This window comes from Cherax quadricarinatus, chromosome 91, assembly GCF_038502225.1.
Source record: "Cherax quadricarinatus isolate ZL_2023a chromosome 91, ASM3850222v1, whole genome shotgun sequence".
NCBI lineage: Eukaryota > Metazoa > Arthropoda > Malacostraca > Decapoda > Parastacidae > Cherax > Cherax quadricarinatus.
Window position 1 is genome coordinate 11,230,145 of NC_091382.1, and position 23,873 is coordinate 11,254,017.

Below are 23,873 nucleotides of genomic sequence, written 5' to 3' on the forward strand. Positions count from 1 at the left end.
TGTTTCACTTTTTGTCGATTTTTGCTTTTAGGCAGTAACACAGAACCTAACCTGCTGTATAAGTGAAGCCTTACTGTATTATCTCAATTATATAGATTAAATGACAACTTTTAATGATTGGCAATTCACCTGAGTGAAAAATCTGAAATTAACTAAATGCCGAGAACAACAAAATAATCATTTTACACTTGAGAAAACAAGTTAAGTTTTTTCACAACAAATCCACAAATTGAAAAACAAAACTTCATAAAGTTTCAGTTCATCTTAGACTATTATCTGTTATGTGTGATTATCTTGGTCAGCAATGAGTGAAGCAGAACAAGGGAAACACGTCGACACTCAGCTAGACCAAGTGCGCCCACCAGATGGTGTTTCACTCACACAGAAGCAGATATTAAACTGCACAGTAGGATTACATATCATTATTCTGTCAGAGTATGACTATAAAGTGACAAGTGGTGGAAAAAAAATCTGTATAGAAGACACTTTTGCACAGAAGCCTCCTCCTGCTGGCCTGGTACCATAGCCAGATCAAGAATGATTCTGCTTCTTTGTTGGACTTCCTAAGTTCAAACCTATAGTGATTCACATATATACAGTCTAAGCAGAAAGCTATGCCACCACCAAAACAATGTCATGAGTTTTCACATAACTCATTTCTCGTACTTATGTGGACCTCATGGGATGTGAAATGATGTAACGATCATCTGGCTGCATTGTATAAACACTCAGCAATGCAGCATATATCATGAGATTCATCCCATAACCTTGTAGCTGTTGTGAGGGATGAGTTTCTTTTTGTGTGTGTGTGAATGCATTGGAAGGCCATATTTTCATCTGTGTGCATTCACTAATCCCTCTTTTGCAACCAATAGTAATTTCTAGGAAAGTGCAAATAAGGATGATATATCATCTATGATTGGCCTTGCATAAGAGTGGCCATGATACACACTTATTTTTCTGTTCAAACGGGACTGTAATTGCTTTCAGTGCAGCATCTCATCAAACATTATGACCAGAAAGAGACCCACCTTCCAGTCCCTCTTCCCAAGACTGACAGGCCATATTTCCCAAGGACTCTGAATGCTATTGCTGGCTATTTCCTCTATATTCCATAGAATGGGAAGTGAAGGAGAAAAATTCTCAGTTACTGAAGCATGTGTCCCTCAGATGTCTTCAGCCGTCACTCCACAATGACTTGCAATTTAAAAGCTTTCATTCCCACAGTAAAACTGTCCTCCTCACAGAGCAGTAAAAGAAGAGAGTAAATTTTTGCAAAAAATAACTTGGTGTGTCTTAGGTAGTAGGTTGGTAGACAGCAACCACCAAAGGAGGTACTACCGTCCTGCCAAGTGAGTGTAAAATGGAAGTCTGTAATTGTTTTACAAATGGTAGGATTGCTGGTGTCTTTTTTTCTCTCTCATAAACATGCAAGATTTCAAGTACATCTTGCTACTTCTACTTACACTTTGGTCATGTACAAACATACGTATATATACACACCCCTTTGGGTTTTCTTCTATTTTCTTACTAGTTCTTGTTCTTCTTTATTTCCTCTTATCTCCATGGAACAGAATTCTTCCTCCGTAAGCCATGCATGTTGTAAGAGGCGACTAACATGCCAAGGACAAGGAGATAGTAACCCCTTCTCCTCTGTACATTACTAAAGTTAAAAAGAGAAACTTTCATTTTTCTTTGTGGGCCACTCTGCCTCAGTGGGATACAGCCAGTTTGTTACTGAAAGAACTTAGATACCCAAATGTGCAACATTTGGGTCTTTAATGAGGAAGCATTTTGCCACACAGTGGCTTCATCAGTCCATACAAAGGAGAATGGTGAAGAACAGGAGTAGTTTTAGGTAATCAGTCCCTCAGCCTTGAGTCAATGTGGTCAGTCCATCAATCTTGAAAAGTATACAGCATATGTGCTGAGAAGTAGCTTATATACCGTAGGCAGGAGGGGTGCAGCAGTCGTAGGTGGTATCACATTTGTCCAATGTGGAAGTAGGTCATGCCCAAGGGTTAGGCAAGTGAAGAATTGCCTAACCCTTCACCTCATCCTTCATAGACCCATCTGCTGTCAAGTCCACTCCTAAATATCTGAGTACATTCACCTCCTCCATACTCTCTCCCTCCAATCTGATATCCAATCTTATGACACCTAATATTTTCGTTATCCTCATCATCTTACTTTTTCCTATATTCATTTTAATTTTCTTCTTTAACATACCCTACCAAATTCATCCACCAACCTCTGCAACTTCTCTTCAGAATCTCCCAAAAGCACAGTGTCATCAGCAAAGAGCAACTGTGACAGCTCCCACTTTGTGTTTGATTCTTTACCTCTTGCCAAGACCCTCGCATTCACTTCTCTTACAATCCCATCTATAAATATATTGAACAGCCATGGTGACATCACACATCCTTGTCTAAGGCCTACTTTTACTGGGAAACAATCTCCTTTTCTCCTACATACTCTAACCTGCACCTCACTATCCTCATAAAAACTCTTCACAGCTTTCAGTAACCTACCTCCTATACCATACACCTGCAACATCTACCACATTGCCCCCCTATCCACCCTGTCAAATGCCTTTTCCAAATCCATAAATGCCACAAAAACCTCTTTAGCCTTATCTAAATACTGTTCGTCTATATTTTTCACTGTAAACACTTGGTCTACACACCCCCTTCCTTTCCTAAAACTTCCTTGTTCATCTGCTATCCTACTCTCTGTTATAACTCTGTAATAACTCAATAATAACTCTACCATACACTTTTCCAGGTATACTCAGCAGACTTATTCCCTTATAATTTTTGAACTCTCTTTTATCCCCTTTGCCTTTATACAAAGGAACTATGCATGCTCTCTGCCAATCCCTAGGTACTTTACCCTCTTCCATACATTTATTAACCCCTTGACTGTTGCGACCCCCAATCCTGAGGTGTCTCCTGGTGTCGCAAAACTTAAAAAAAAAAAATTATTTTCTCTTATGAAATGATAGAGAATCCTTTCCCGATTGTAATGACACCAACAGAACAAAATTTGATGGAAAACTGACGGAATTACGCTCTTGCGAAGTTAGCGACCTCGGCGATATTTACAAATCGGCGATTTCGCCCACTTTGAGCCCTATTTTCGGCTAATTTCATTGTTCCAGCCGACCAAACTCATAGCTATTTCTTTAGAACTCCATTCTTTTTTCTATCGATTGAGTACAAGAAACTGCCCATTTACCGATTTCAACTACCCAGTAACGTGGTCAGAAATTTGCAATTTGGCCAATTTCACGAAATTTAAAAAATATGACAATTTGAAAATAAGGTCCAGAATGAACAATGCAGACATTCCTGGCTCTAAAATAACATTTTCTTTTTCATCAGTCATGTCTCCAGGCCCCTCTGATATTACTCTTGCTTTCTATTTTGAATTTTTATTCAAACAAAAAATAGAAGATTTACTGTTATGCAGACTACTGCAATACTGTAATAATTGTACAAATAATGTCAACCCATTCATGACTGCATATTAGAATGGCTAGTTGGACATTTATTGGACAATGACATCATTTGTTTACTTTTGAACATCGGCAAAAATCAAACATTTCCCCTACTTTGAGCTCCATTTCCAGGTTCTTTTTATAGCAAAACCAATCAAAATGACCTCTATTTCTATAATATGTTTTCCATTCTATCAAATGAGACCAAGAAAACGAGAATACAATCATCAATACTATACGAAAATAGACCACAAAGTCTGCATTTTAATTAAAAAAAAAAAGGTTGGAGTTTTTTTTTCTCATTATGCACTGCATGCTCCAGGATTTTTTTATATGGTGCACACTGACCATACAGACCCATTCTCTCTCATGTGGGCCTACCAGCTTTCTCCTGCTTGATTTGAAGCCGCTAGAATTTATGAGAATATATACGTCAAACACGGTGGCTCGTAAGATGTATATATACGACCGAAACAGTCAAAGGGTTAAATAATAGCACCAACCACTCCAAAACTATATCCCCACCTGCTTTCAACATTTCTATCTTTATCCCATCAATCCCAGCTGCCTTACCCCCTTTCATTCTTCCAACTGCTTCACGAACTTCCCCCACACTCACAACTGGCTCTTCCTCACTCCTGCAAGATGTTATTCCTCCTTGCTCTATACACGAAATCACAGCTTCCCTATCTTCATCAACATTTAACAATTCCTCAAAATATTCCTTTCATCTTCCCGATACCCCTAACTCTCCATTTAATAACTCTCCTCTCCTATTTTTAACTGTCAAATCCATTTGTTCTCTAGGCTTCCTCAGCTTATTAATCTCACTCCAAAACTTTTTCTTATTTTCAACAAAATTTGTTGATAACATCTCGCCCACTCTCTCATCTGCTCTCTTTTTACATTGCTTCACCACTCTCTTAACCTCTTTTTCTCTACGTATACTCTTCCCTCCTTGCATCACTTCTACCTTGTAAAAATCTCTCATATGCTAACTTTTTCTCCCTTACAACTCTCTTTACATCATCATTCTACCAATCGCTCTTCTTCCCTCCCGCACCTACTTTCCTGTAACCACAAACTTCTGCTGAACACTCTAATACTACATTCTTAAACCTACCCCATATGTCTTCAACCCCATTATCTATATCTATATCCAATAGTTGTTTATATCTTACCCTAACTGCTTCCTCTTTTAGTTTATACGCCTTCAACTCTCTCTTACTTGCTGCTTCTATTTTCCTTGTATCCCATCTACCTTTTACTCTCACTGTAGCTACAACTAAAAAATTATCTGATATATCTGTGGCCCCTCTACTCAACAGTCTTTTATCTACCAATACATAGTCCAACAAACTGTCATTTTGCCCTACATCATATCTTGTATACTTATTTATCCTTTTTTTTCTTGAAATATGTATTACCTATAATTAAACCCCTTTCTATACAAAGTTCAATCAAAGGGCTCCCATTATCATTTACACCTGGCACCCCAAACTTACCTACCACACCCTCTCTAAATGCTTCTCCTACTTTAGCATTTAGGTCCCCTTCCACAATTACTATCTCACTTGGTTCAAAGGTTCCTATACATTTGCTTAACATCTCCCAAAACTCTCTCTCTCCTCTACACTCCTCTCTTCTCCTGGTGCATACACACTTATTATGACCCACTTTTCACATCTGATCCTTTTTTTAATCCACATAATCCTTGAATTTAAACATTTATATTCCCTCTTCTCCTTCCATAACTGATCTTTCAACATTATTGCTACCCCTTCCATTGCTCTAACTCTTTCAGATACTCCTGACTTAATCCCATTTATTTCTCCCTACCCCTTTCAGCTTTGTTTCTCTTAGGGCCAGACATCCAATTTCTTTTCATTCATAACATCAGCAATCATCGGTTTCTTATCATCTGCACTACGTCCACACACATTCAAGCTTCCCAGTTTTATAAAGTTTTTCTTCTTCTCATTTTTAGTAAGTGTGTACAGAAGAAGGGGTTACTATTATTATTATATTCATGGCTTCTCTTAGCCTTTGAAGATGTTCCACCATCACTACTTTTGCACTTTGAGGCAAAATTAAGGATTATTTTTGGGCCACAGTAAACCGCAGGTAACTTAAACCGCGTATACTGGACTGGTGAATATGGGGGTCCTACTGTACTAGTAAAGTCTGATTAGATACCATCTCATGTTAACATTGCACAGAATGAAAGTTAATGAGTTACCAAAAATAAAAGCATGTAGAGCAACAAAATGTAGACTACAATACTAAAATTTACTACACTTGAAAATACAGATTAAAAATCTATAGGAGAGTTCATTGAGATTAGTGTTTTAGATAACGAAACCATACAGCAATACAATATGGTTGCATTAGACAAAACATGTTTAAGAAGGTGGTAATAGAAGAGTAAAGACAGCAGTGGTCATGATTTGTATAATTTACCTGAGTAAGTAGCAGACTGGTGTAGAAATTCATGTGAGGAAAGATAATGCAAAGTATATAGAGGAGGATAACCAAGCTGTCACTATATCTAAGAATATAACACAGTAGAGGTGTACAGAATTAATATCACAATGGTGATAATATATGATAATGTATGTTTGGTACATATATGGTATGTCTGGTCACAAGGTGAGTGCTGGTGCATTATACACTGACCTCTGGAAGAAATATATGACAGATAAAGCATTGCTTGAACCAAAGTTACCCCACAGTTAATCATTCTTTTAAGTAAACTTTAAAAGTCTTACCAATTTCTTTACAGAGCTGAACAACAGCATTAAATGTCTTCTTTGAGAAATCCACTCTGAAGTCCATGTAACGGAGATCAGGAAGCTGGACTCGGAGAGGCTTGTGCATGGGTGTGAACTCCAGTTGTGCTGCAGCTCCCACTCCATACTGATCCAGAGTGGAGCGTGTGTGTGTCAGCCACATGTTCTTCTTGGGCCACCATAGTGCATGATCTGACCAATCGATGGCAATATCTGCAATGTTAAGATTTTGGTTAACATAACTATGTACTGAGTATAAAAATAAATTAATTATGAAAAGCATGAGAAAATATTGTAACAAACAAGACTTCACAAAAAATACAAAATACACCTACCATCCGACTTACGACCTGCTCGACATACGACCACTCGACTTACGACCGTGTTTTTTATGCCAAATTTCTGAGAAATAAACAACTATTTGTGTTGTATACAGTGATTATCCTAAACCTTACAGTACAAAATACAGTACAAACAGCATAAAAAGTAAAGCAAAACATGAAATACCAAAATAAAACAATAAAATAAAGTCATTACAAAAATGTGATGTTGATATTCAGTAGTAAAGTTTGACTTGCGTCCATTTTGACTTACGACCGGTTTCTCGGAACCGAACTCGGTCGTAAGTCGGATGGTAGGTGTATTCAGTCACATAGCAATATACACTGCCATTTCCCTAGTTGTACACCTTTCCTAAAACACAATCAATTTCAAAGACAAATGACTCAAAACTAACAATTAGATTAAAAATACACAATTGTAGAGAAGAGAAACTTTGTCGAGATATGTCACCTGTGAAACAGGCTTTTTCAATCAAGTAGAAGCCTCTTCCAAAATTGTGCTCTAGCTCAATATAAGAACATAAGAACATAAGAACATAAGAACGAAGGAACACTGCAGAAGGCCTACTGGCCCATGCGAGGCAGGTCCAAGTCCCTACCGGCTTAAGCCAATGCACCCAACCTAGTCAGGTCAGGTCACATTGACTTAAGGGAGGAACACGGCAACCGACCTGTTAGCACAAGCTATCAGGTCTAACTCACACCCACCCACATCTACTCATGTATTTATCCAACCTATTTTTAAAGCTACACAACGTTCTGGCCTCTATAACGGTACTTGGGAGTTTGTTCCACTCATCCACAACTCTATTACCAAACCAGTACTTTCCTATATCCCTCCTGAATCTGAATTTTTCCAACTTAAAACCATTGCTGCGAGTCCTGTCTAGGCTAGATATTTTCAGCACACTATTTACATCCCCTTTATTTATTCCTGTCTTCCACTTATAAACCTCAATCATATCCCCCCTAATTCTACGTCTTTCTAGAGAGTGCAGTTTCAGGGCCCTTAGTCTATCCTCATAGGGAAGGTTTCTGATACATGGGATCATCTTTGTCATCCTCCTTTGTACATTTTCCAGAGAATTTATATCCATTCTGTAATACGGTGACCAAAACTGTGCAGCATAATCTAAATGAGGCCTAACCAAGGATGTATAGAGTTGAAGAACAACCTGAGGACTCCTATTATTTATGCTTCTTGATATGAAGCCAAGGATTCTATTAGCTTTATTGCGAACACTTATGCACTGTTGTCTTGGTTTCAGATTACTGCTAACCAGAACTCCTAAATCTTTTTCGCAATCCGTAATATTAAGATCTACATTATTTAGTTTATATGTGGCATGGTTATTGTCCTGTCCAACATTTAGAACTTTGCATTTGTCTATATTAAACTGCATCTGCCACTTCTCCGACCACTGCATCAGTCTATTCAAATCTTCCTGGAGTGCTCGAATGTCCTCGTCAGAATGAATTCGACGGCCTATTTTGGTGTCATCGGCAAACTTGCCGATGTCGCTCTTTATGCCCTCATCTATGTCGTTTATGTAGATTGTGAACAGCAGGGGGCCCAACACTGACCCCTGTGGAACACCGCTCGTGACGCTTCCCCACTCTGATTTCTCCCCATTTATGCAAACTCTCTGCTGCCTATTTGTCAACCATGCCTCTATCCAGGAAAAAATTTCTCCTCCTATTCCATGTGCTTTAATTTTCCTCAATAGTCTCTGATGTGGGACCCTGTCAAAAGCCTTACTGAAGTCCATATACACAATATCATATTCATTACCATGATCTACCTCCTCAAATACCTTAGTGAAAAAAGTTAATAAATTCGTAAGGCAGGAACGCCCCTTTGTAAAACCATGCTGAGATTCGTTGATTAATTTATGCTTTTCAAGGTGGCTACGAACTGCCTCGGCAATTATTGATTCCATAAATTTTCCCACTATGGAGGTTAGGCTTATTGGTCTATAGTTCGAAGCTAAGGACCTGTCACCTGTTTTGAAAATAGGTATCACATTTGCCATTTTCCACTTATCTGGCACCATGCCAGTTTGTAGTGATATGTTGAAAAGATTAGCCAAAGGTGTGCTAAGCTCCTCTTTACATTCCTTTAGAACCCTTGCATACAGTTCATCAGGGCCTGGGGATTTGTTAGGTTTTAATTTATCTATTTGCCTAAGGACCATGTCACTTGTGACCCTAATAGTGCACAGTTTATTATCGTCCTGTTCTACATAATTTATCATTACTGGAATATCGCTGGTATCCTCCTGTGTAAAAACTGAGAGGAAGTATGTGTTAAAAATTCTACACATTTCCTTATCACTGTCAGTGAGCTGACCCGAGGAACTTTTGAGTGGGCCTATCTTGTCCCTGATCTTACTTCTGTATACCTGAAAGAATCCTTTTGGGTTAGTCTTCGATTCTCTTGCAACTTTAACCTCATAATCTCTTTTTGCTTTTCTAATTCCCTTTTTTATTTCTCTCTTTAACTGAATATATCGATTTCTTAATTGCCCCTCTCCTCTTTTGATTTGCCTATATATGCCTCTCTTTTGACCAATCAGATATTTTAATCTATTGTTCATCCATTTAGGATCATTTTTGTTTGATCTGATTTCCCTATTTGGAACATAATTTGACTGAGCAGCTAGAACTATGCCCTGGAAAGCATCATATCGGCAACCATCACCACCTACCTGACCCCTAGTCAGGTCATTCCAGTTCAGCCCACCTAAGTAATTTTTCAGTCCTATGAAATCAGCCAAGCGAAAGTCAGGGACGGAGACTTGATTGCCATTATTAGGGGAATTCCATGATATGTTAAAACTGAGTGATTTGTGATCACTCTCCCCAAGCTCATCATTAACCTCAAGATTATTAATTAGTGTTTCCCTACTGGCAAGAACCAAGTCAAGGAGGTTATTTCCCCTAGTTGGCTCTGTCACAAACTGTTTTAAAAAACAATCCTGGATCGTATCAAGAAAGTCACCCGACTCTAAATTTCCTGTCAAATTGCTCCAGTCAATCTGTCTATAGTTGAAATCTCCCATTAGCACAACATTTTCGTATGTAGATGCCTTACGAATTTCGTAAGGCATCTATGAGAGCCAAGGCTATGATGCAAACTAATTTGCTTTATACACAAAGGAAACGAGACATCAGCCAAATGATTGCCAAATTGAATGTGGAACTGTGACCGTGCAGTCAGCACAGATGTAATTGGTGAAACAAGCAGAAAAGAAGGGCAAGAAATCCATTATGGCTGCCTCCAGTAGCCAAAATGGATCAAAACAGTCAGTAACAGTCTCTCCAGAGCCACAGATATTATGACCAGCACAAAGCCTCCCAGCACAGCAACTAACAACATAACATCTTTCATGTTTACATGCATACAAGGTCTTCATCCTAGTAAAACAAACAACCGTTTATCAGTAGTCTCACCGAGTCAAATGTGATGTTCGGAGCTTTTAGGGAGACCCATGTGAAAGACTAATTTGACAGTGAAATATGGATCAGTGAATACAAACTACTAAATTTAGACATCTGGTAAGGCACGGATAGCATGGCCATGCATTCTTCTCCAGGCCCAGACTCCTGAACTCCATATTCACCAAAAATTACAAGAAACTAGTTTCATGCCTTTAACATTCTATGGAGAAGGAGCCTGGAAACAGTTGTTATCCCAGTCATTAAAAATCACCGATACTGTCCCAATCCACTAAGGTGGCAGTAAAGTAACTACAAAAAACTATTGACCAAAAGCACTAATGTCATGCATTATCAAAAATCATTCAAAGGGTTTTAAGAAGCAAGACTGCCAATCATATAAAATTACATCAGTTGCATAATCTGGAGCCCTATGGGTTTAGAGCATGTCATTCCTGTTTATCACAATTGCTAGACCATTACAACATGGTCTTGGATGCACCGAAGTATTTGCTCATTCCTGTGTACTTGACAAGGCCCAGTCTTGGGCAAAACATTGTATTAAAAGGATCCTCTCCAATAAGTGTCTATATTCCCACTTGTCAGCAACTGCCATGATCTATCTACCCTTCACAACTTAACCTTCATAGTTATTCACATAATCAGGTCAATTACACCTCCTATGTTCCTCACTCTGCCTATATATTCTTATGTTTACCATGTACTCCAAGAATATGTACTTGAAAAAACTTGGTCTCCAAGCAAAACTGTGTTAATATAACATTCATCCTACCTTGATATCTAAATTCTGCACTGTTGATAAAAGTGAAGGGCTATATTCAATGTACCGAAACTGCTGTCCTCAGCATTATCATTCATTCCTCAGATACTGTATAACCCTATAATGCCTTCCCTTGAATATAATAATGGTTAATATTGAGTTTAGCTACAGTTCTGAATTAAGCAATATACATATTTCTTAAAATACAAGAAGGTTATCTATTCCCAAGCAAAAATAGTTATTTCTTATGCATACTTTTATGAGGAAGATTTTGTGGCAAAAAATGTGCACCACATCTAATCAGCTGCTAGCATTCAGTCATACAGCCCCTGTAATATACCTACTGCAAAAGTAAAATACGTATTTATAATCTTGTGTGTGATAAATGGTTTAGAAAACCGACAGCTTGAAGAATCGAGACACTTATGCAACATATGGGAATCCTTACTGAAGAAGTGTTTCACCACACAGTGGCTTCATCAGTCCAATACAAAGCAGGAGAGTATAAGGAGAGGAGGAGTTGAGGTAATCAGTCCCTTAGCCTGGAATCGATGTGTTCAGTCCATCACTCTTGTATATAATAAGTATATAGGAAGTGGCTTATATACTGAAGTCAGATGAGTCGAAGCAGGAGGAGGCGGGATCACAGTGGGACCATCCACTAGTGTAAGTACATCTTCGTCCAAAGATTGGACAAGTGTTGAAGAATTCTTTGTATCAAGATCTCATGATGTTGCAGTGTATTAGACTGATGAAGCCACTGTGTGGCAAAACATTTCTTCAATAAAGATTCCCATATGTTGCATAAGTGTCTCAATTCTCCATTTATAATTTTGTTTCGGTTAGGTTACCAGAAGCTTATCTCCCATCCTGTTCCTCATCCTCATAACAAACACAGACAGATATGTAAACCATAGTACCATGTCATCCTTTGCAGACAATACAAGGATCTGCATGAGACTATCATCCATTGAGGACACGGCAAATCTCCAATAAGATATAAACCAAGATTTCCAATAAGCAACGGAAAACAATATGATGTTCAATGAGGACAAATTCCAATGACTCCATTATAGAAAACTGGAGGAAATAATAGCCAGCACTGAGTGTACTACAAACTCTAACCACATAATAGAGCAGAAAAGTAATGTGAAAGACCTGGGAGTGATAATGTCTGAGGATCTCACCTTCAAGGATCACAATAATGCACCTATCACATCTGCGAGGAAAATGACAGGATTGAGATGATCCTTTTTAAATCACTTGTCCTCTCTAGGCTGGAATACTGCTATACTTTAACATCCCCATTCAAGGCAAGTGAAATCACAGATCTAGAGAATGTACAGAGAACCTTTACTGCATATACAAATTCTGTAAAACACCTTAACTACTGGGAATGCTTGAAGCACTTAACTTGTACTGGAGCACAGGTGAGATGTATCATAATCTACACCTGGAAACTCCTAAAGGAACTGGTCCTTAATCTACACACAAATCACTCTCTACAAAAGCAAAAGACTTGGCAGACAATGCAACATGCCCCCAATAAAAAGTAAGGGTGTCATCAGTACACTAAGAGTAAACACAATAAGTGCCTTGGCCCCAAGACTGTTCAACAGCCTCCCACCAGGCATAAGGGAAATTATCAATAGACCCCTGGTTACCTTTAATTAAGAGGAAGATGGACAGATACCTAGAGTCAGTGCTGGATCAACCAGGCTGTGGTTTGTACGTTGCACTACATGTGGCCAACAGTAACTGCCAAGTTGATCAGGCCCCGATCCACTGGGAAGCCTGGTCATGGACCGGGCCACGAAAGCGTTGATCCCCGGAATACCCTCCAGATAGGTAGGGGTTAATGCCCGGGCAGCCCAGTCCCAGACTAGGCCTGCTGGTGGACAAAGGCCTGATCAGCCAGGTTGTTTATGCAGCCAGCATGAACAACCTGGCTAGGCTGGTCAGGCACTGACTTCAAGAATTTATCAAGCTCCCTTTTGAAGATAGGCAGAGGTTTGTTGGCAGTTTCCCTTATGCATGGTGGAATAGCGCTGAAGAGCTGGGGACCTCTGACACTCATCGAGTTCTTAGTGTACTCATCACGCCCCTGTCTTGTAGTGGAAGTATTTTGCAGGTTAGCTTAGGTTTCGTAAGGTTTGTCAGGAAACTGTTCAGCTGTTTTCTAACACGGGTCTTAGTCATATGATGGCCCCCAGATGGAGCTTTTGGTTATCTGACCGAAGCCTTCCACTAGCTTATCGTTCCACCCCTTTAAAAATTATGGTCATAACTGTAACTATTAGATTTCCAGTAGTAGAATTTTGCACCCTGTGTCAATTCTCTTGCCATATGAAGTGATTTTGGTGTTCAGGTAGGGGACCAATCCCTCCAGGATTTTTCGTGTGTACATTAATATGCATGTACCTTTTTCGCCTACCTTCCAAGGTTAGGTTAAATTATGGCACCCAATTTAACATATTAAATCTTTCTCTAATAAAAGTAAAGTATTTATAGGGCCAACATATCCCCCCCCCCTAAAAATATGCACAAGAAATAACTTTTTGTCTAGGTATAGTTAGCTTGCTTGTATCTTAATACTATATAAAATGATGAGCTCACATCAGTTTAACTCAATATTGACAATAATAATAATAATAATAATAATAATAATAGCCGATCAGGGGGACATACACCCTCCTCATTTAAAGATATATGTCTGTAGGCCGATAAATGGTAGCCGAGTAAAAAACATTTTTATGCCAGTGACCGATCAGCCACGCTTATGCTGAACACCATACAGCTAGCACGAACAGCCGGAATGGTCAGGTCATCCACCCGGATGGTTTAGAGACACGTAAGCAAACACTATAACATATTTATGTTATAGTGTTTGCTTACGTGTCTTTCTAAACCAACTTTCGCTCTATTGTGTGGTTAAAATTTGTTTTATACTTCATATTGTTTTCTGCCGCCCATTTAAAGATTTGGCTGATGTCCACCTGGAGTCTTGCAGTGTCTTCAATGGAGGACACTGTCATGCAAATTCGGGTGTCACCTGCAAAGGAAGACACGGTGCTGTGGCTTACATCCCTGTCTGTCAGATATGAGGAACAAGATATATACACAGCATATATATACACGGACATATACATTTCTTGGTGTATATATACACGAGTTTCCACTTAGCTAACAAGCATTGTGATACGACTGGTTCTCATACTGTCACCACCATATCCATCAAGCAGCTTCTACTGTACACTCCTTGGTTGGGCTGCTCTCCTTGCTACACACGCCTCCACACGCTCGCTAACACACCTGTACACAATCACCTTGACCACATGTAAATATTGAGTGGCTACACCTATGTCATACCAAATGTGGTAGTTATCGTAAGGTGATGTCCAGATGTTCGTAAGAAACGTGATTGTAGCCGGGAGATGACGTCGGCACCTGAGGTGTGCGGGTAGCCATGATTTCAAGTTTTTATTTAGGCTTTATACACAATTTTCATCTTTTACTATTATTTTATATAGTAAATTATGCAGAATTTAGCCTAAAGTAACACAACAAAGTCAAGTAATGTGATTTATTTTCACTTTATGTACTGTCCACAACTAGACAGTACAGGTTGCTTCTAACCTCTGCCTTCCAACAAGCGTCAAGTTCACTGACGCTCACGTGCCACAACTGAAACAATCTCACAAAGGCCTGAGAACTTGAGTGTTTCTATACCTTTAACGGCTTGACGAAGTTCCTGGAGAACGAAATGTTGCCACAATAAAATGTCGCATAAGTTGCACTCGTGTCCTTTTATTTAACATGTCGGTAATTCTACCAATGAGTATTATCCATGTTAAGATTCGTGATCATGTGAACGAACAGTGCACATGGAAAAGCTATGCAGCAGGCATCATGTCAAGCAGGTCCTGCTCAAAGACAACCAGTCTTGAACATTAAAATGGTATAAAATACCGACAGATTGTCAGGTAAGACACATATGCAACAGTTAGGTATCTTTATTTCGAAACGTTTCGCCTACACAGTAGGCTTCTTCAGTCGAGTACAGAAAAGTTGATAGAAGCAGAAGATACTTGAAGACGATGTAATCAGTCCATCACCCTTAAAGTTTTGAGGTGGTCAGTCCCTCAGTCTGGAGAAGAGCATTGTTCCGTTGTCTGAAACAATATGAAGTTGAAGTGACAGGATGGAGCGTTTATATAGTGCCAGGAGGTGAGACGTAGGTTGCTTTGGGAGGGCAGGTCCCTCTCAAACTCAGCCGTTCTCACTAGTAGAGGTCGAAGTTGATGGTCTGTACCAAGATACCCTTGTGTTGCAGTGTCTGACAGAATGAACATTAAAATGGTATAAAATACCGACAGATTGTCAGGTAAGACACATGCAACAGTTAGGTATCTTTATTTCGAAACGTTTCGCCTACACAGTAGGCTTCTTCAGTCGAGTACAGAAAAGTTGATAGAAGCAGAAGATACTTGAAGACGATGTAATCAGTCCATCACCCTTAAAGTTTTGAGGTGGTCAGTCCCTCAGTCTGGAGAAGAGCATTGTTCCGTTGTCTGAAACAATATGAAGTTGAAGTGACAGGATGGAGCGTTTATATAGTGCCAGGAGGTGAGACGTAGGTTGCTTTGGGAGGGCAGGTCCCTCTCAAACTCAGCCGTTCTCACTAGTAGAGGTCGAAGTTGATGGTCTGTACCAAGATACCCTTGTGTTGCAGTGTCTGACAGAATGAACATTAAAATGGTATAAAATACCGACAGATTGTCAGGTATCTTCTGCTTCTATCAACTTTTCTGTACTCGACTGAAGAAGCCTACTGTGTAGGCGAAACGTTTCGAAATAAAGATACCTAACTGTTGCATATGTGTCTTACCTGACAATCTGTCGGTATTTTATACCATTTTAATGTTCATTCTGTCAGACACTGCAACACAAGGGTATCTTGGTACAGACCATCAACTTCGACCTCTACTAGTGAGAACGGCTGAGTTTGAGAGGGACCTGCCCTCCCAAAGCAACCTACGTCTCACCTCCTGGCACTATATAAACGCTCCATCCTGTCACTTCAACTTCATATTGTTTCAGACAACGGAACAATGCTCTTCTCCAGACTGAGGGACTGACCACCTCAAAACTTTAAGGGTGATGGACTGATTACATCGTCTTCAAGTATCTTCTGCTTCTATCAACTTTTCTGTACTCGACTGAAGAAGCCTACTGTGTAGGCGAAACGTTTCGAAATAAAGATACCTAACTGTTGCATATGTGTCTTACCTGACACACAACCAGTCTTATCCCTGAATAACAACACTATCAACTCAAGAGCTACACCCGTAAGGGTCATACAGCGCTCCGGGAAGGAATGTGCGAGAGTTCAGAGTGAATGTGGGGTAGGGATGTGCGAACTAAGGGTTAGTGGCGGTGGGGAATTAGTGCAAGAGTAAAATTTAAATCAAAGTTGGTGCAATAGGTTAGTTTCCATTAAAATATCAAAGAGAGAGTACTCTGAAGTTAGGATTTTCAACAAAGTTAGTGAGCATGTTAGGGCGGTGTAAACATCAATTCTTGGGCACAACCTACTTCCACACTGAACAAATGTAACACCACCTATGACTGCTGCACCTCTCCTGCCATACGGTTTATAAGCTCCTTCTCCGCTCATCTGCCGTATTCTACTCAAGATTGATGGACTGAACACATCGACTCAAGGTTGAGGGACTGATTACCTCATTCTCCTCCTGTTCTTCAAGTTTCTCCTATGTATGGACTGATGAAGCCACTGTGTGGCGAAACAGTTTCCTCAATAAAGATACCCAAGAGTTGCACATGTGTCTAATTTACAATAATCTTGAAAGTAATATACTGTGTTTGCTATTTTGCTTCAAACCCCTTCCCTTATAAATATAGTACTTAAATTAACGCTTTCCATAGCAGCCGCACGTCAATTTTCTATGTAGGACGAACCATACCCCGGCTGGGATTGAACCCGCGGTCAGAGAGTCTCAAAACTCCAGCTCTCTGACCGCGGGTTCAATCCCAGCCATGGTATGGTTTGTTTGCAATCGTGTCATTACGATTTCGTGAGTCATGTAGGACGACCCACTAACTAGCCACTGGCGACAAAAAATTAATTTCAACTTTTTTATACCTTTGATATGCTTCGAGTATGTTCCTACTAGCCCATCCCTGGGCCAGGCTTGTAAATCCTAAAGATATCCGCTAAAACGAAAACGTTGGCGAAATGGAACAAGACTTTTAGTTATATACCAAGAGCGCTCTATGTCCAATTCAACCTGTTTATCTTATTTACGAGATGCTTAATTACAGTAGGCTCTGTTTATAACATTATTAAATTTACATTATCGCTACCTAATTACTGCTGTCATCCATAGCGACTAATTCACTCTCAAATTACATATTCACAATCACAAAGCAAGTAAAATGATTCAACGTTTATTTTTTTTTTTAACCTTCCACAATCCATATCTATATTTCGTTTAGTATCATCAGCTGTATTACTAAATTTAGACAGAAAGGGAAATATCCCTACCATTTATGCAGGATCAGATGTTGGGTTCTGGATTTCTCACATACCATTTTTCGGTATTTCTCGATGTACGTTCTTTAGGTTAGGTTATGCTAGGCTAAGTTAGGTTAGGCTAGACTGGGTTAAGTTAGGCTAACTTGCGTTAGAATATATTAGGCTGAATTATCGTCTATTAATAAAAATGAACCAAGTATAACATACCACAAGCTTAATAAATAAAAAAATGAAACTGAGACCCATCAGCATAATGTACAATATAGAAGACGTTGCCATGGAAGAAACAAGCCTCACCACGGCCAAAATTTGGCTTAGGATTTTGGATTCTTTTGTTTTGTGTTTGTGGTAATGTGTAGTGTCTCCTGTATCTGCAAGTCTGGCTCAGAGCCCCATAACAAAATAGGGTAACTTAAGCTCTATAGATCCGATTCCCTCATTTTCTGCCGCGTCCCTTTGATGTCTGTATACTGGGACTGAAGAAACCACTCATTGCAAAAGTTTTATTTAATATATATCATAATTGTCTTCTCTCTCTTCTAGTTAGTATCACCACACCCTGTAATGTAGTTCAACTGGGCTTGGTAGGTCCCTAAGGGAGACCTAATTTAACCAATTATATGGTCACACCTTGCCTTGGCAAACAGCTGTCAGACATGCCTTTCAGCTTAAGTCTGAGATCTTTTGACCTTACGCCGAGATCTGACGCCGTCCAGAACAAAAGACCTCAGACTTAAGCCGAAAGGCATGTCTGATAGCTATTTGCCAAGGCAAGGTGTGACCATATAATTGGTTAAGTTGGAGCGCAGGCGAGAGATTTCATAATCTACACCTGGAAGACTCTGGAGGGACTGGTCCCTAATATGCACACAGTAATCACTCCATACGAAAGCAGAGGACTTAGCAGGCGATGCAACATACCCCCTAGTGAAAGTAGGGGTCTCACTGGTACGCTGCAAGAAAACGCAATAAGTGCCCGGGGCCCAAGACTGTTCAACAGCCTCCCACCAGCAATAAGGGGCATTACGGGAAGACCCCTGGTTGTCTTCAAGAGGGAGCTGGACAGATACCTAAAGACGGTGCCGGATCAGCCGGACTGTGGTTCGTACGTTGGATTGCGTGCGGCCAGCAGCAACAGCCTCGTTGATCAGGCCCTGATCCACCGGGAGGCCTGGTCGTGGACAGGGCCGCGGGGGCGTTGATCCCCGGAATGCCCTCCAGGTAGGTCTCCCTTAGCGACCTACCAAGCCCAGTTGAACTACATCACAACCCAGTATAACTGAAATACAGTCAGATAATCATTTTAAGGTTCGTGAACAGCCACCCCACTTGACTGTCTTAGAGACAGTGAAATACTGAATGTTATTAAGAGAATGAGAGGTATTCAGATAATGCACCACATGGCACCCTTTCCAGAGCAGTGGCCTCCACTACGCACCAACCACTCAACCACTACGTGACCCAGCGTCCTGGGAGGGGCATAGGAAAATTCGACCTTGGGTGCGTGAGAGAATTTCCTACTGCACCAGCATCATGCATATCTCACTCAACTATGACACACTCACACCTGCCCCTTCTCTCAAGCTGGTACTCCCGGAGCCTAATAGTATTATTAATAAAACATTCATCAAAATAAAAAAAAATATTATTTAATGACATATCTTTTAGACTACATATTATCTTTACTTTTAGTAGAGGGGGCTCCAAGATGGTACTCACCTAATTGTGGTTGCAGGGATCGAGACTCAGCTCCTGGCCCCGCCTCTTCACTGGTGTGTGTGTGTGTGTGTGTGTGTGTGTGTGTGTGTGTGTGTGTGTGTGTGTGTGTGTGTGTGTGTGTGTGTGTGTGAAAGAACGACTTTAATCTCCCACATATTTATTTATCCAAGGAAGGTTTATTATGTGCTTAAGAAGCTTGTTTAAATCTTTATATAAACAACTTAAGCAAGCGAAGTTTCAATTGGTGATTAAAATTCCTGGATGAGCCATGCTTACGCAATGACTGCAAAACACTTAGACTGCGGGCTACTGCGACTTCTTCCCCCCCCCCTCCCCCCCCCCCCACACTCACATCATAGAATTGTCAGGAATATCAGGAAAGTGATGTAAGTTGAGGCAGGATCCATTCATATTTTAATCCTAGTAGCGACTAGAGAAGAGGCGGGACCAGGAACTGTGAACTAACCCTTGCAACCACAAATATGAGTACACACACACACACACACACACACACACACACACAGGGAGAGTGATCTAATAGCGATCAGTGAAGAGGCGGGGCCAGGAGTTCGGACTCGACCCCTGCAACCTCAACTAGGTGAGTACTAGGTGAGTACACACACACACACACACGTTGGCAGAACCATCTACCAGCATAACACTGCTCGACTACAGTATTACTATCACTAATCCTCAGTTTTACTAAGACAATATTAAAAATTAATTACAATCTAGAAGATTAGGCAGCTTTAAATTAATGCTGTTTAACGAGAAGTTCCCCAATTTTGGTGGGAAAATTAAAATTTATTAAAAATGTTAGATCCTATTTTCATTTTACGTTAGGCTAACAATTTGCATTGTTAAATTAGGTTGCACATAACCTAATCTAACTAATTTTAAAACGGTTGCTATGCGTCAAGAAATATAAGCTAACATAAGGTATCACTGGTGTTGCGAGAATAAGATGAATACCAACACAACACTGATACCAAAATTGTGATAGTTAGGCAACTTTATTCCGAAACGTTTCGCCTACACAGTAGGCTTTTTCAGTCGAATACACAAAGTAGGCAGGAACAGTAGAGATGTGAAGACGATGTAATCAGTCCATCACCCTTGAAGTCGAAGAACTTGAGGTTGTCAGTCCCTCAGCCTGGAGAAGTTCAGTTCCATAGTCAGGAACTATCTGAAGATCAAGCGACAGTGCAGAGACTTAAATACTGTCGGAAGGAGAGGTGCAGAGTAGTAGTAGTAGTGAGAATGTAGCCACTGAGAGTCCATGTCCCTCTCAGATCTAACATACATACAACCTGTCGGTATTGTATACCATTTTGATGTTCAAAATTGTGATGGTTGAATTTGTACTCTCAAATTCATACAGGGCTGTAGATGAATGGTGCAGCAGCAGTGTACAGTAAGTGCAACACTAACGCTGTGATTTGTAAGGAATTGAATTACTTTAACACTTCGTCTCGCACCTGCACCAACACACACTTGGAGGATAACTGAAGGATATTTCCGTGGTTCAACGCCCTGCCTGCCAGGTCTCACACCAGGCAGGGGTGCGGGGGGAACAATCAGAGAACACCGTATCAACACTCGTGGCCTCAGACTATTCAACACTTTACCAGAATATATAAGAAACACTGCTGGAACAAATGTACAAGTCTTCAAGAGAAAACTGGACAAGTATCTTCACCAGGTGCCAGATCAACCATGCTGTGATGGATATGTGGGGCAGGGGGCCTCCAGCAGCAACAGCCTGGTTGACCAGGCTAGCACCAAACGAGCCTGGAGAGTAGTAAGATTCGAAACTCGTCAAATGTAAATGTATATCAATGGCAGCCTGGTGGAGCAACGTCTGATCAACCAGGCTGTTACTACTGGGCGCACGCACTGCAACATACAACCCACAGCCCAGCTGATCAGGCACTGACGACAACAAAGAGTTTGCTGATAATTCCCCCTCATGCACGAAGGAATGGCGTTGAAGAATCGGGGACCCCTGACACTAGTCGACTTCTCTCGTAGAGACAGTTCTTTAACACATCTTGGTAAGAACCCACGTCGACACATCACTGACAGTTCAACACATCCTCCATTCATTTTCCCTGGTGGGAAAGAACCTAGCCGCCGTCCCTCACTCTTCTTTTGGGTTGCCCTACACTGACGTCTGTGCGTGGATCAGGAATAGCTTTATCGCATACCTCACCATGTTCTAATTAAAACCTTTCTCATGTCACGGCTATTCCTAACCTGTGAAAGAATTCCCTATATTTCTATATTATTATTATTTTATTAATTTGTAGTGTGTATTTGTTACTATATTTTGTATTGTTGATTATTAGATACTTAAGAGCATAAGAAAGAAAACTGCAGCAGGCCTACTGGCCCATGCGAGGCAGGTCCAAGTCTCCTACCGGCTTAAGCCAATGCCCCAACCTAGTCAGGTCAGGTCACATTCACTTAAGGAAGGAACACGGCAACTGATCTAGTAGCACAAGCTAGTCAGGTCCAACTCACATCCACCCACACCCACTCATGTATTTATCTAACCTATTTTTGAAACTACACAACGTTTTAGCCTCTATAACTGTACTTGGGAGTTTGTTCCACTCATCCACAACTCTATTACCAAACCAGTGCTTTCCTATATCCTTCCTGAATCTGAATTTTTCCAACTTAAAACCACTGCTACGAGTCCTGTCTAGGCTAGATATTTTCAGCACGTTATTTACATCCCCCTTATTCCTGTCTTTCATTTATACACCTCAATCATACCCCTCCTGATTCTACGCCTTTCTAGAGAGTGCAGATTCAGGGCCTCAGTCTATCCTCATAGGGAAGATTTCTGATACATGGGATCAACTTTGTCATCCTCCTTCGTAAGTTTTCCAGAGCATTTATATCCATTCTGTAATACGGTGACTAAAACTGTGCAGCATAATCTAAATGAGGTCTAACCAAGGATATACAGAGTTGAAGAACAACCTGAGGACTCCTATTATTTATGCTTCTTGATATGAAGCCAAGGTGTCTTCACAAAATACAACTTCAACAACAAGAACATCAACTGGGACCAGGTAAACCATGTCCTAAACGAAACATGTTGGGAAGATGTCTTAAATGACATGGATCCAAACCAGTACCTTGAAAGGATCAACTTCCTGGTAGCCGAAGCATGTTCTAGGAACATTTCCCTAAGAAAGAAGAAGAGCAGGAGTAAACTGGAGAGAGAGAAAAACGCTCCCTCTACAGAAGACGATGAAGAGTCACTGAGCTCCTCAGGAGTGCTAGAATATCTGATACACGAAAGGAGGCGCTGACCAGGGAAGTGGAAACTATCGAACTTAAGTTAAATGACTCTTACAGGAACCAGGAGAGGCAGGAGGAGCTTAAAGCTATTAGTGAAATTGAAAGAAATTCAAAATATTTCTTCTCATATGCCAAAAACAAGGCAAATACCACATCTAGTATCGGGCCCTTACTCAGACAGGATGGGACTTACACAGATGACAACAAGGAAATGAGTGAAATATTGAAATCCCAGTATGACTCTGTGTTTAGTGAACCACTAATCGGTCTGAGGATCGACGACCCAAATGATTTCATGAAAGAGCCTCAAAACTCCATAAATGTATGCCAGATTTCCGACATTACCCTAACTCCGATAGATTTCGAAAAAGCCATTGACAACATGCCTATGCACTCAGCCCCGGGCCCAGACTCGTGGAACTCTGTTTTCATTAAGAACTGCAAGAAACCCCTCTCGCGTGCCCTAAGTACACTATGGAGGAGGAGCTTGGACATGGGTGAAATTCCACAGTCACTTAAAACAACGGATATAGCCCCACTCCATAAAGGTGGCAGCAAAGCATTAGCTAAGAACTATAGACCAATAGCTCTGACGTCCCACATCATAAAAATCTTTGAAAGAGTGCTAAGAAGCAGGATTGCAAATCACCTGGATTCCCAAAATCTGCACAATCCAGGGCAACATGGGTTCAGGGCAGGTCGCTCCTGCCTCTCACAACTACTGGATCACTATGACATGGCCTTGGATGCACTGGAAGAAAATCAGAATGCAGATGTAATATACACAGACTTTGCAAAAGCATTTGACAAATGCAATCATGGCGTAATAGCCCATAAAATACGTGCTAAAGGAATAACTGGAAAAGTAGGGAGATGGATCTTCAACTTCCTAACAAATCGAACACAAAGAGTAGTGGTCAACAGAGTTAAATCGGAGGCTGCCATAGTGAAGAGCTCTGTTCCACAAGGCACAGTACTCGCCCCCATCTTATTCCTTATCCTCATATCAGACATAGACAGAGATATACACCACAGCACCGTATCATCCTTTGCGGATGATACTAGGATCTGCATGAGGCTGTCATCTGCTGAGGACGCGGTTAACCTCCAAGAAGATATAAACAAAGTTTTCCAGTGGGCAACGGTAAACAATATGATGTTCAATGTGGACAAAAATTCCAACTACTCCGTTATGGAAAACTGGAGGAGATAATAACTAGAACAGAGTATACTACTGACTCCGGCCATACAATAGAGTGGAAAAATAATGTAAGGGACCTGGGAGTAGTAATGTCTAAGGATCTCACTTTCAAGGATCACAACAGTGCCACGATGGCACGTGCAAAGAAAATGATAAGATGGATAATGAGAACTTTCAAAACGAGAGATGTCAAGCCAATGATGATCCTTTTTCAAATCACTTGTTCTCTCTAGG

At 40.5% G+C, this 23,873-nt stretch overlaps 1 protein-coding gene across 8 annotated transcripts in view; it reads right to left on the bottom strand.

Annotated features, from left to right (window-relative positions):
* The window catches only part of LOC128704930 (unc-112-related protein), a 452,607-nt gene that overhangs the window by 143,351 nt on the left and 285,383 nt on the right, over positions 1–23,873 (bottom strand). For all 8 annotated transcript variants that reach the window (XM_070104385.1, XM_070104378.1, XM_070104383.1 and 5 more), the window contains one exon: positions 6,268–6,501. In XM_070104385.1, the coding sequence (XP_069960486.1) occupies positions 6,268–6,451 (184 nt within the window). In that variant the 5' untranslated portion in view covers positions 6,452–6,501. The remainder of the gene's footprint in view (positions 1–6,267; positions 6,502–23,873) is intronic.